We start from the raw sequence: 13482 nt of genomic DNA, 5'->3' as shown, positions 1-13482 counted from the left end.
TACACTCTTTCTTGACCGGCTGCTGTGGTAGAGGACGTTGGAGTCACACGGGAGAGAAGCGATACGTTTTATTTCATCCGTTTTTTGAACTGAGACCCCACAATATCTGTCCAGAATGTTCGCCCGCGTTGTAAGGCCAACTGCCAGCGTTGCTCGCAGTCTTTCCACATCTTCACAGGTGAGATTACAGTTCACTTGGTAACAGTTAAGCTGCAGTAGTAACTAGCTTATTCTGCTAGCTAGGCAGCTATGCTAGCTCGTTATCGATACCTAACTGTAGGGTTTTACCTTACGCTTGGTTGCGCCTGAAAGTCTTAACTAAATGTTACTGTATGATGCACGAATTAGTACATTAGGTAACGGGCACTCTCATTAACACTTTATGATAAAATGGTCTTAGCGATAGCTTGGTACGGTCGGATATGACGGGATATAATTTAGCTAACCAGATAACGTTTATTTCTGTCAGTGCGGATCTGGGTGCGGATCTGTCACTTGGTACATTTCCTAGGTTGCCAGGTTGACGTGAACTATCAAATAGTTGGACCGCTTGCTAGCCCTAACGTTAGCGCGCTAACCATCGCTGTGCATTTGAAAGGTCAATGCTTGATGGATGACAACGGGTGGCCAGCAAAGAACATTAGTGTTTAACCTTGTGCTTTGAGCATTGGCGCAGTTAAATCAGTTCAGATTGCCTGAACACACCTTTTTCTAAATTCCGATTGCACGAGTATCGTTATGTTAAAACAAGAGGCTAATGAAGGTAAACGTTTCAGTTAACGTCTGACAGCTAACCTTTTCGAGTATGTGGGGTTACTGTTATAGTTTGGACTCATTGCTGTATGAAACACAGAGCTAGTAGGCTAACTTTAGCCTTTGAACTGCGCTGCTGATGTTGAAATCAAGGTCCACCCCTTGATATCAAACGACGCATAATGACAACTTCAGCTGAACTTTGATCAGTTTAACGTTGCAGTAACGTCTGTGTAACTAGGTAGCTTGCTGTTCGTAGCCATGTCAATCTGGTTGGGATAGTGTAGCGACTGTAAAGACCACTTGAGATTCGGGGCGCCCTCTTTAGAAGAAATTCGTGCAGGTATCGAGTTAATGTAATTGTTTAGTGTATGGCAACCGACACAACGACCCCTAATGATTGATCCGTCGCCATACTCTCAGAACATCCACTACAGCGAGTACCCAGTTTGTATTGCAGAGCAAAAATGCTCAGTAATTCTTAGTTCAGTCAGGGCCCTCTTTAAAATCCCCTGCTTTCAGAGGGCGGCTTTAAGCCCCCTGCTGCCGGCTCGTGACCACCTTAGAACAGTGGAAAGGTTACTTCCAAAAATATTGCCCTCCGCCCTTCGCCCTTTCAGTGAGGATGTAAGGCTTCATGAAGAACAGGAAGTCAGGAGTTAGACAGGTAGTATTCAGGCAGGATTGTTCAGCTGCTACTCAAGTGTGATGGTGGTCTAGCCTGCCTTCACAGGGGGCTGAGGAAGCCTTTTGGTTTCTTTTCTGATGGAGAATAGATGGATTAAAAAAAACTCCTCTCCCTGTGTCTTACTTTCCTGCAACTCAAAGAGGTTGAGTGGTATTATCAGTTTTACACTAAAGCGCTCATTTTTATACTCCTGTACTTTAGAAGCCGAGTTCTAACCCTAAATACAGACAGAGGCGGGTGTACGCACTGATTCATGCCCAGAGCTGTCCATGATCATCTGAAACCTGACTGCACACTTTGTTGTGAACTGGTGTCCATTTATCATTGCTGCTATTGTCTGATAAGGAAAACACCAAGTTGCAAAACACTTAAGACTACACCTCCTGCTAATGACCAACTTTGATTGATCCTATTGGCATAACAGTAGAGATATGATCAGCTGGTGCCCTTACTGTAGAGATGATTGATCTTATTGGCATAACAGTAAAGATGCTATCAGCTGTGGACCCTACAGAAGAGATGCCATCGCCTTGGATGGCATTTTTTCATTGGCCAAGGAGATAACGCCCTTCAAGGCGTCATTGGACAGAGTGTTTTCCTCATTGGCCAATGAGCAGCTGTCTTGGAGGGCGTTTTCTCTTTGGCCAATGAGCAGCTGTCTTGGAGGGCGTTTTCTCATTGGCCAATGAGCATATGTCTTGAGGGTGTGTTCTTATTGGGACATTTGAGATTCTGGACTTTGATTCGGATCAGCAGTCTCCACTTGTCTACATTGACAGTCTGGTACCGTTGGTCCAGGTGGCACTGTGTTCAAGCTGTACCGTTACGCGCGCGTGTGTGTGTGTTTGTGTGTGTGTGTAGAGCCATGCTAAAGTGGCAGTGTTGGGTGCCTCTGGAGGCATTGGCCAGCCGCTGTCGCTCCTGCTGAAGAACAGCCCCCTGGTCAGCCACCTGAACCTCTACGACATCGCTCACACTCCTGGAGTCGCCGCCGACCTCAGCCACATCGAGACCCGCGCACAGGTCAAAGGTAATTGAACCGCTTACACACTCAATGGCTACTGGACATGGTGACACACAGTAACACACTACTTGACATGGCCAAACATCCTGGATTCATACCAGTGGCAACGTTTCTTCTGTTAGTGTGTGTGTGTTGTGTGTGTGTGTGTGTGTGTGTGGGTGTATTATAGGTATGTGCGGTATTAAAAGCCCAGTATCTCACTTGAATATCCTGTCCTGTCCCCTCAGGCTTCATCGGTGCTGACCAGCTGGATGCCGCAGTGAAGGGATGTGAGGTGGTGGTCATCCCCGCAGGAGTGCCCAGGAAACCAGGTGAGGAGGTGGAGATGGGAGAGGACGAAGCACGGGGGGGTGGAGGAGGTGCAGATGGTAGTGTTCAGGGTCCTACAGGAGGTGCAGATGGTAGTGTTCAGGTTCCTACAGGAAGTGCAGATGGTAGTGTTCAAGTTCCTACAGGAAGTGCAGATGGTAGTGTTCAGGTTTCTACAGGAAGTACAGATGGTAGTGTTCATGTTCCTACAGGAAGTGCAGATGGTAGTGTTCAGGTTTCTACAGGAAGTGCAGATGGTAGTGTTCAGGTTTCTTCAGGAAGTGCAGATGGTAGTGTTCAGGTTTCTACAGGTAGTGCAGATGGTAGTGTTCAGGTTTCTACAGGAAGTGCAGATGGTAGTGTTCAGGTTTCTACAGGCAGTGCTGATGGTAGTGTTCAGGTTCAGGAGGTGTAGTTTGGGTGCAGATGAAGGCAGGAGGAGGAGTTTGGGTGGAGGAGGTGCAGTTTGGGTGCAGATGAAGGCAGGAGGAGGAGTTTGGGTGGAGGAGGTGTAGTTTGGGTGGAGATGAAGGCAGGAGGAGGAGTTTGTGTGGAGGAGGTGTAGTTTGGTTGCAGATGAAGGCAGGAGGAGGAGGAGGAGTTTGGGTGGAGGAGGTGAAGTTTGGGTGCAGATGAAGGCAGGAGGAGGAGTTTGGGTGGAGGAGGTGTAGTGTATTCTTAGCGCCTGCTGTTGATGCACTCCTAGATTAGGGGTGTCACGATACCAAAAATTCAGTAGTCGGTACCAATACCAGTAAAATAACACGATTCTCGATACCAATTTCGATACCACGGTAAAAAAAAAAAAGGATATTCCATGCACTTGAACTTGAAACATGAACTTCTTTATTAAAATATGTGAAAATAGCAAGTTGTCATAAGACATACAAAACATGTGCAATATAGCATAGCACAACATAATGAAGTGCAATGAATGGTTAAAGTGCAACAACTAGTTACCCCAGACACATTCCAGACTTCCAGGCATCTGTGCAAAAACAACAACAGTGCAAAACAAAACTGTGGATAACAGTGCAGCCATTCAGCTAACAAGATGAACATGAGTTTTGAGCTTCTTAAAGGATGTATTTAATACAAAATAAACCGAAATGTTCAGTGTGGTCACGGCGAAATTCCAGCTGTCACTCGCAAATCATCTTATAGGCTACATTGAGTCTATGGCTTCGAAAAAAATAAATAAATTGGGTAATCGTGTTTTATCAAACCAATTGCATATTTATCTGTAACTATATTAAACTAGGACATTCTGTGAATTTCCCTAGTTTAGTCCTGATACTTGCAAGATACATGCTCTCTTTCTCTCTCTATCTCCTTCTAACCAAGGTAGGCTATAGGCTAATGTTAAAACTACAGCATAGCTAACCTTAACTACGTACATAACATAAGCCATTGTAACACACGTGCCCATCATTTTAAACATCATGTAATGTGTATTTCAGTATGACAGATTTAAAAAACTGAAAAACTGCATTATTTGGATGTTGTCAGAACTATCCTTGAGTTCTTTAAACAGATTCAGATGACAGTACTTTCAATTTAGCAAAGCACCTGAAAGACAATGGGCCTCATTCTCGACCTTTTTCTGTAATTCTTCAGAAATGTTTCTTACACGACTTCGCAAAAACAACGTAAGAGAAACGCTTCCGCTGCATTCCCGCACGCTTGAAAATGTGTTCATAAACAGCCGAAGTCTTCTCAACTGGGTTCCTTCCGATTAGTTTCTTAGATTGATGCGCGTTCTCGTGAAAGTGGATTTGCATACATACACGCCCTGCCAGCTCCTTATTAGGAGACGCAATTTTAGAAACGTGTGCTGTCTCAATCTCCCGAATCCACCTCGTAACAGGTGTTCATTAATAAGGTGGAGATAGTGTATAACGTTGAACGTCCGAAGTCCGTAAAACACATTTAAGTAGTCACTTTTTTTTGTTTTAATCGAAAAATAGGCACCATAGGTGTGAAGACCGGTCCCAAGTACGAGTATAAAGTGTAGTCCGTCCTGTCGTTCGAAATCGCCACCATAGGGGTGAAGACTGGCCACCAGTAGTAGTATAAATTGCAATAAATTCATGCCTTGCTTTTTAGAGATTGAGCTTAGTGTTTATTTATTTATTCACTTACATTTGCAGTGTTCATGTCGTTCACAATCAGTCTCTTAGCAGACGCGGCCTTTGTCCAAAGTGACGTACAAGGGAGAGAACAGTCAAGCTACGAGCCATATAGACCTAATGTAACAATAAACACTACCTTGTATAATTATGACTATAAATGTGAAACGTAATTGTTAATGATAGCCTACAAATATTCTCGTATTTATTATTATCATAATTATTTTAATCCGAGGATGTCTGTAGAGTTGACGTGAACGCAATCACCAACGGGTTCTCACAAATTCGCCCGTTAACCCTTTTACTGTAATACGGAGTTTTTTCAAATGTCATTCCTCAACGCGATTCCTCAAATAACCACAAGATGGCCCGTGGAATCCCATTTGAGAAGATTCCGGTAGAGTTACGACTGCTATTTCGAGTTCTGAAAGTTGTCTGAAGTTCAGAAGAAAGCACAGAAGAAAAAAATAACGAGAATGCAAATGTTTTCATAAATGTTTCCGAAGTGGAGTTCCTTCTGAAATCCTTCGGAAAGTCTTCCCAACTGCTGTCGAGAATGAGGCCCAATCTCCCTTGGTCTGAAGAACACGGTAGCATCGTTTGCATAATGTTCAAAAGTAGGGTGACTAGACGTCCTGTTTTACCCGAACATGTCCTCTTTTCGAGACCTAAATAATGCGTCCAGCAGGGATTCCAAAAGCGTCTGGGATTTAGCCTCATCGGATATTTGTGTTTCTCTGGGTGTTTCACAAACTAATATTACGTCTTTTGGAAAGGGTATCTCCCTTACGTTCCACCTTTTTGCGCGTGCTCTCATTGGTCGACCGCCTTCCCAGTGTTGCCAGATATGATAATTATCCTCCAAAATGAGCCTATGATACGATACGCCATTTCCAGTCTGACAAAACTTCACACCTGGCCGCCTCCACTAGTTTGATCGTTTACAATAGTAAATGGCAGATCTGTGTGTGAAAAACATGTCAAAACATCGACTGGAACACCGAAGCGTGTACTGCCCCCGTCAGGCGCTTACGGTACCTACTGTACTTCAAAAAAATGGGTATCGTCGGTATTTTGTCATTTTAGTACCGAAAGGTATCGTAAGTATCGGTTCTTGTGACATCCCTATCCTAGATGCTGTCAGCTGTCCTTTCCCCTAAAGCCTGCATCAGAACCTCACAGGGTACTACGTAGACTAGACTACTCGGGCCCTGTGTCTGTCTGTGTGCGTCTCCTGACACGTGCCTGTTGTCTGCAGGTATGACCCGTGATGACCTCTTCAACACCAACGCCACCATCGTGGCCATCCTGGCAGACGCCATCGCCCGTAACTGCCCAGAGGCCATGATCTGCATCATCGCCAACCCCGTACGTACACACACACACACACACCCTAACCCGTAACTGCCCAGAGGCCATGATCTGACCTCTCACCTCTGACCCCTGACACCAGTGCGAGTGCCCATTGTGAGAAGTAAAGATCCAAACTAAACGTGTGTGTGTGTGTGTGTGGAGACACCGTGTGTGTGTGTGGAGAGAGAGACACCGTGTGTGTGTGTGTGTGTGTGTGTGGAGAGACACCGTGCGTGCGTGCGTGGAGAGAGACTGCGTGCGTGCGTGCGTGCGTGCGGCGTGTGTGTGTGTGCCCCTTAATGTCAGAGACAGACCTTTAACTTAGTGTGCGTTAGAATGGAATGTGTTCCATAGGAAGGGTCTCTTCATTGACATGACAAACAACCAGATGCGATTGCTGTGGACAGACCCCCTCCAGGTTGAGCCAATGAGTGTCCACTCCTGTAAGCTTGTCCACCCTTGATCCCTCCAAGCTCCAATGTTGAACCCCCCACTGGCCCTGTGGGTACTGAAGGTATCTCGTGTGTGTGTGTGTGTGTGTGTGTCTCTTAGGTGAACTCTACTATCCCCATCACGTCAGAGATCATGAAGAAGCACGGGGTGTACAACCCCAACCGTGTGTTTGGAGTCACCACACTGGACATCGTCAGAGCAAACGCCTTTGTGGCAGAGCTCAAGGTGAGTTTGTGTGTGTGTGTGTGTTTGGTATTGTATATATGCGCTCTGTTGAATGAGGGCAGGTGTGTGTGTGTGTGTGTGTGTGTGTGTGTTTTGGTATTGTGTGTGTGTGTGTGTGTGTGTGTGTGTGATAAATCTTCATACCTGTGTGTTCTCTCCTCAGGGGCTGGACCCAGCACGAGTTAATGTGCCCGTGATTGGAGGCCATGCAGGGAAGACAATCATCCCCCTCATCTCACAGGTAGATGCACACACACACTTTCTCTCACACACACTCTCTATTCTCTCACACACACTCTCTCTCTCTCTCACACACACACACTTTCTCTCACACTCTCTCTTCTCTCTCTCTCTCTCACACACACTCTCTCTCACACACTCTCTCTCACACACACTCTCAAACACACACACACACACACACACACTGTCACTCACTCCATCTCTCTGCACGTCCTCTTATCTGTGGTCTGTTCTGTTGTCTTCAGTGCACACTAGGGCTGTCAAAATTGCTCAAAAATGACATTCGAATGTTCGTTTGGAAAAAAATCACGAATTCGAACTATTCGAATATCTGGTTGCCTATTTTACGCAGTTGCCGTCAATACGTCAATAATGCGAAAAAAAGCTGTCTCGGACTTTGCCGAGAACATTGCGTTACAGCAGCTTTCACCAACCAGACTACTAGCTCCCCTGCTCTACTTCGGATGCTTATTGAATGGCATAGCCTGTGTAAGTCCAGCTCAGAACAGTTGTGAATAAGAAAGAATAAATGTCCATGTCTGTTGTCTCGCAAAATCTGAAATCACCAGGAACAAAAATGATGAACGTAGGCTATATGATTTTGTAATGTAGTGCAACCGTGGCTAAACTGCTGGGTTATTCTCAATGAAAAAAAAAACATTAGGCTATAAGAACGATCATCGCAAGCAGCACTGCTTCCTTACTTTAAAACGAGGGACATCGCGAACAGACAGAGGCTCATTCACAAAGCAGATAGGCGCTTGTACCGCGGGAGAGTTTTTTCACATTCGAATATAATTCCACTTCTGACACCAAGTATTGACTTGTACTTTATCATAGAAAGTATTACCCGGTATCCACATATACTGCAAGTTCAGGAGTCTTTATTAAATCAACCGTCTTCCACTCTCAGGTACGTTACACTAGTTTCCGGTTCACGCATCATTTCACAATAAGAGTCCTGATAAGATCACTGTAACCAAGGTTAACTATAATATTTTAGATTCTGTTAATATGAATAAATAGTGAACAATAGTCTAATAATAAGCATTTTGTATTGGACGGATATTTATAAGTACTTTATGAATTTAGTATAGGAATTTAGTATATTGTAATGAATTAAATTAAATGTAATGTTGGAGCGCCCTCTGCAGGACGTAGCGCGTGCCTAATGGCTCGCACAGCTTTTATTTTGAAAGAAGAAAAAAAAAAAAGACGTTGAGACTAACAGAGAAAAATACGGTTTCAGAGGCTACGGTCACTTTTCCAACGGTTCAACTTTTTAAACTAACAAGAAGTTAGCGTTTTGATGACATTAGTAATGAGAAGAATCAGTTCAATGATATTTTGACGTTTTATTATTTTATACAAGGTTATTGAAAGTTTACAGTTTAAGTTTTAATTTATGATTGATGTTTTGATAACGGATCGCTAACGTGTAGCCTAGCCAGCTAGCTACAGCAAACGAGATCAGGATCTGCTGGATGTTTCTGCAATGATTTTTTGGTTTGAATACCGTACCTTGATCGAGACGAGGATTGTCCTTCTGGAGTAATGATTACTGGATTTTGACTGACTAACTGACTGACTAAATACCCGAACTGGAACGACAACTGGATGGCGAGCTTCCCACCGAACTAGACACAAGTGACAGTTGCTAGCTGCGTAGCTGAAGACCAACGGAACCGTAAGACTAGGCCTATATGTTTTTAATTTAAGAAGAAACCCAATGAACTCTGATACTTTGAACTTTGAACATTGAACATCGATTGGATATTTGAATGTATTAATTGTAAATGAAATTATTTATTTATGCTCAATGCTATTTACTATAAATGTATAGCCTGTATAATTGTGTTAGGTTGTGAATTTAGGTTAAGAAGTAAGGTTAAGATTTGCGTGATCATTTAAATGAGATAAAACGTATTTATAAGATCAATAATATAAGAATATAATATATGAATATTCTAGATAATTCAATTTATTTATGTATTTATTAACTATTAATTAAATGCTATACATAATTTATATTAAAAGATAACTACATTTAACTCTTGTAAAGATTATAAAATAGAGATAAGTAAGAAGCAAATAGATTATATAATAGAGTTAAATAAGAACAAATAGGAACTAGAAAATGCATTTCCTGAAGGAAATACCAGTGCATGAAATGCAAAAGTTAGGAAAGGAAGAAGAAAAGAAAGAAGAGTGAAAGAAGGAAAGAAGAAAGGAAAGAAGAGTGGAAGAAGGAATGAAGAAAGGATAGAAGAGTGAAGAAAGGAGAGAAGAGAGGATGAAGGAAAGAAGAGTGAAAGAAGGAAAGAAGAAAAGAAAGAAGAGTGAAGAAAGGAGAGTGGAAGAAGAAAAGAAAGAAGAGTGAAGAAAGGAAAGAAGAGTGAAAGAAGGAAATAATAGTTGAAGAATGAAAGAAGAAAAGGAAAGAAGAGTGAAGGAAGGAAAGAAGAAAGGAGAGTGAAGAAAGGAAAGAAAAGTGAAAGAAGGAAAGAAGAGTGGAAGAAGGAAAGATGAGTGGAAGAAGGAAAGAAGAGTGAAAGAGAAAAAGAGAGTGAAAATATTGAAAAAAGGAGATACAAATGGAGTGAAGAAGAGAGATTGAGTGTGAGAGAAAGTAGACTGAGAGGGATAGAGAGAAAGATGGAGAGATGGAGAAAAAAAAGGTAGAGAATGGAAGGTGTCTTAATGTTCCTAGTTACAGTTAAATTGAGAGGGACAGAGGAGAGGTTCCTTTGATTTGGCGCAGCTGTCAGTGAAGCACAGGTGCAAGCCAGTTTAAAGACCCTATTATGATGTCATAATGGCCCAATGTAAGTCAATGGGAACATTTAGATTCGTTTTTATTTAATATCTTAAAAAGTATAAAGTTTAGAAAAGTGAAAAATACATAGCATAAGTGTCCTTTACAAGACCTACGCGACAAAGTTTGAATTAAGTTTCTACGTTAAGCGGTTCGGGCTGAATTAATCGCAGAAAAAGGTAACAAGAATAAGAAGAAGAAGAAGCCTAGGAATAACAATACAGGGCATTTCATGCACTGTAATTAATAAAGAGTTTGAGGTTGATTTAAGGTTCTGATATTGAGTTATTTTGATGAATGTTTTTATTTACATTTTCTAAATGTTGACAGATTTGAGCCTTGTATACAGTATGTGTAAATAATAATTTGTCACTAAAATCTTGTAATTATAAAACCCTGCTGGGGTGATTTGACTGTGCACCTGAAAAGAACAGAGATCTTCTGATAGCCCAGATCCAAGAAAGTAAGTAAACAAGTGTTTCAACTATATTGTATGACCACAAGTGTTACATCAGTACTAAACATTACATGAGGGACATTGCGAACAGACAGAGGCTCATTCACAAAGCAGATAGAGGCGCTTGTACCGTGGGAGTGTTTTTGCACATTCGAATATTAATTTTCACGTTCGAATTCGCGTTTTTGGATACCATTCGAACGAATATTCGAACTTCGAATATTCGTTGACAGCCCTAGTGCACACACACACACACACGCACACGCACTCATCTGTGGTCTGTTCTGTTGTGTTCAGTGCACACCTAAGGTGGAGTTTCCTGCTGACCAGCTGGCAGCGCTGACCGGTCGGATCCAGGAGGCTGGCACAGAGGTGGTGAAGGCCAAGGCTGGAGCAGGTGGGGACTCACACTCACACTCACTCTGTAGTGCTAGTAACTGCTGCTGTTACCTAGGAGATGCCTTGAATTTGAAAGTGTCCATGCGAATACATACTGACACTGCAGTGGAGCTCAGAGCCAGGGGGACACTGACACTAGTAGATTAGTCCACTTCAAGAGTATATTAGCCTTAGCCACTAGAAATAAAACAGCCCTTCTTTAATGTCGTCCACCATTTCTTCTGGGCTTTTTTTTTTTATATATATAAAAGACTGGGTTCAGGCACTGTTCAAAGTATCATCTTAGCGCCCGTACTGGAAGGAACCCAAACGATATCCTAGCCCAGTGTGCCCTGCTTCTCAGTTTCAGCTGCAGTCTGTCTGGCGTCCTCGGATGTGTGTGTGACCTTAGGTGTGTGTGTGTGTGTGTGTGTGTGTGTGTGTGTGCCACAGGCTCTGCCACCCTGTCCATGGCGTACGCGGGTGCACGGTTCGCCTTCTCTGTGCTGGATGCCATGAACGGCAAGGAGGGCGTGGTGGAGTGTGCCTACGTGCGCTCAGAAGAGACCGAGTGCAAGTACTTCTCAACACCACTGCTGCTCGGGGTAAGGACACACGTACTCTTCTGTGCCCTATGCTGTGTGTGTGTTTTGATGCTCAGAGGATGTGGTGCTCTGGTGGTGAGGGAATCTAAGATGTTCCGTGTTCTTGGCCTCTTCCTCCTCTTCCTCTTCCTCCAGAAAAACGGCATTGAGAAGAACCTGGGCCTGGGCAAGCTGACTGCCTTTGAGGAGAAGCTGGTCGCGGATGCCATGGGCGAGCTCAAGGGCTCCATCAAGAAGGGCGAAGACTTTGTGGCCAACATGAAGTGAGCGGGTGGGCGAGCGAGCGAGCAGGCGGCAGGTTCTCTCTCCGTGAGAACGAGCACTTATTTATGTAGTCCAGTTTTATCTGTTCGGAGCGTCTCAGAGTCGAGTCTTCATCATGACGGATGACATAGCAGCTTGTTACTGATCCAATCTTCCCATGGCTTCACCAATAAACAGTGTCCTCTACCACACTTCAGTGGTTGTTTGGTTGTGTTGTGTTGTGGCGTGCTGTGTTTGTGTTTACCTGAGTGGAATATCATGAAGCAACACACCTGGATGACTGCATCAAGTGAAACTTAGCCGTTGTTAGTAACCGTAATCATTACTGGTCTATATTTAAAATGTGGTTGTCAAGTTTTGCTCTGCACGCGTGTGATTTTTAAATCCGCAATCTTGCTTTGTGAAGACTTCTCAGGATTCTCCCTCCCATCTCATTTCAAGCCACTAGTTATGCTTTCATAAAGGGATTTATTTCGAACCCAGCAGAACCCACGTCTTCACCTGTCACCCAGACAGCAGGTGAGTGTGGACCCTTTGCGGCTCGTTTCTGGGCCCGCCCGTCTCGGCTGCTGTCGGAACCCCAGTCCTAACCACCTAACCACTGGCTCATGATGAACGCACACTGGAGGACTCAGACACATGTCTATCATGAAATAAATATCTGCTATAGCAATGTGTTGTTTACTGTGTGTGTATGTGTTCAAATTATGCACGTTTGGCTAAAGGAGACGTGATTATACGAAAAAGTAGCAAATACGAGGCGATTGGGTTGTAAAAATCAAATGGTCAGTCAAATCCCCCTTAACTCTTCCAGGTCCGGTCGTACAAATATCAGTACCACAGTACGGATGACGTAATGCCGTTGTTTCATCATAACCTAACATAGAAAACGTAAACAAAACTTGTATTGTGTGACAGAGAGATAAGCCAATGAGAAAATGTCTTCTATCTGTGTTTGAATGGTACACGAGATGGGATTGGTTGACAGAACTTGGCACCCGTACTTTCAAAATGGCGTCTTTACCGAAACGAGCAAGACCATCGAAATCATATACTTTGGACGAAGTTATAGTTATTTTAGATGATGACAACAATGAAAAAGAGCCAGACAGTGAACCAGAAGGGATGTCAAGTTGTGAAGAGAGTGAATTAGACCATCAGCTGCTAAATTCTTCGGACGATTCCAGGTGAGTCGTGAACCCCTCCCCGATAGTTTACCCCTCCCGCTACCCCGAAGGTAACTGTATGTAGTATCCATAGTAAAAGAAACACTGTATTCATAGATCCCAAGTGACGTCACTGTGTCTAAGCCCCGCCATCTTTGTGACCGAAAGTCTAGCTGAGCGCCTTTCACAACATAGACACAGTCGGTCCAAACCCACAGAAAGTTAAAAATGCCCGGCATATGTTGTGCTGATGGATGCGACACCAGTCGCGAAAATAACCCAAATAAACAATATAATTGTATACCCAAAGATTTAGATCGGCGGAATAAATGGTTGGCTGCAAATTAGAAGAGACAAACTAGCAACAGCTAACTCCCGATTGTACAATCAACACTTTGTATTTTCCTGCACCACTATCCATGGAGATGTTGATTTTGTGTTCAGAGCCTGGGAGTGACTGACATGTTAAGTGAAATGCAGCACTGAAGAATTGCTGTGCCTTATCAGAGCTAAACTCTCCTGGCTAAGCTAGAGCGCAAATAGTTAGCGAACTGCTAACGAACTTTACTAAAGGCTGTACCTACACCCACATTTGGCACTCTTAACCACCACTAAAATAAATC

General features: G+C 43.4%; 1 protein-coding gene across 1 annotated transcript; it reads left to right on the top strand.

The window, feature by feature from the left end:
* On the top strand, positions 1 to 11884 carry mdh2 (malate dehydrogenase 2, NAD (mitochondrial)). Its single transcript, XM_080839531.1, has 9 exons — positions 1 to 178; positions 2303 to 2471; positions 2693 to 2776; positions 6162 to 6271; positions 6809 to 6934; positions 7098 to 7175; positions 10744 to 10843; positions 11278 to 11429; positions 11565 to 11884. The coding sequence occupies exons 1-9, from the start codon at positions 116 to 118 to the stop codon at positions 11694 to 11696; spliced, it is 1014 nt and encodes a 337-aa protein (XP_080695657.1). The 5' UTR covers positions 1 to 115; the 3' UTR covers positions 11697 to 11884.
* The last annotated feature ends 1598 nt before the right edge of the window (positions 11885 to 13482 follow it).

Source organism: Sprattus sprattus, assembly GCF_963457725.1.
Source record: "Sprattus sprattus genome assembly, chromosome: 1".
NCBI classification, from domain to species: domain Eukaryota; kingdom Metazoa; phylum Chordata; class Actinopteri; order Clupeiformes; family Clupeidae; genus Sprattus; species Sprattus sprattus.
Note: the sequence above shows the minus strand (reverse complement) of the source record. Positions and strands in the feature narration are given on the sequence as shown.

Bases quoted from the DNA above. Each gene is read 5' to 3' on its own strand.
- mdh2 (XM_080839531.1), top strand. From the start codon at position 116: ATGTTCGCCCGCGTTGTAAGGCCAACTGCCAGCGTTGCTCGCAGTCTT. The intron at 179-2,302 runs GTGAGATTACAG...GTGTGTGTGTAG, and splicing joins GTCTTTCCACATCTTCACAG to AGCCATGCTAAAGTGGCAGT. The intron at 2,472-2,692 runs GTAATTGAACCG...CTGTCCCCTCAG, and splicing joins GACCCGCGCACAGGTCAAAG to GCTTCATCGGTGCTGACCAG.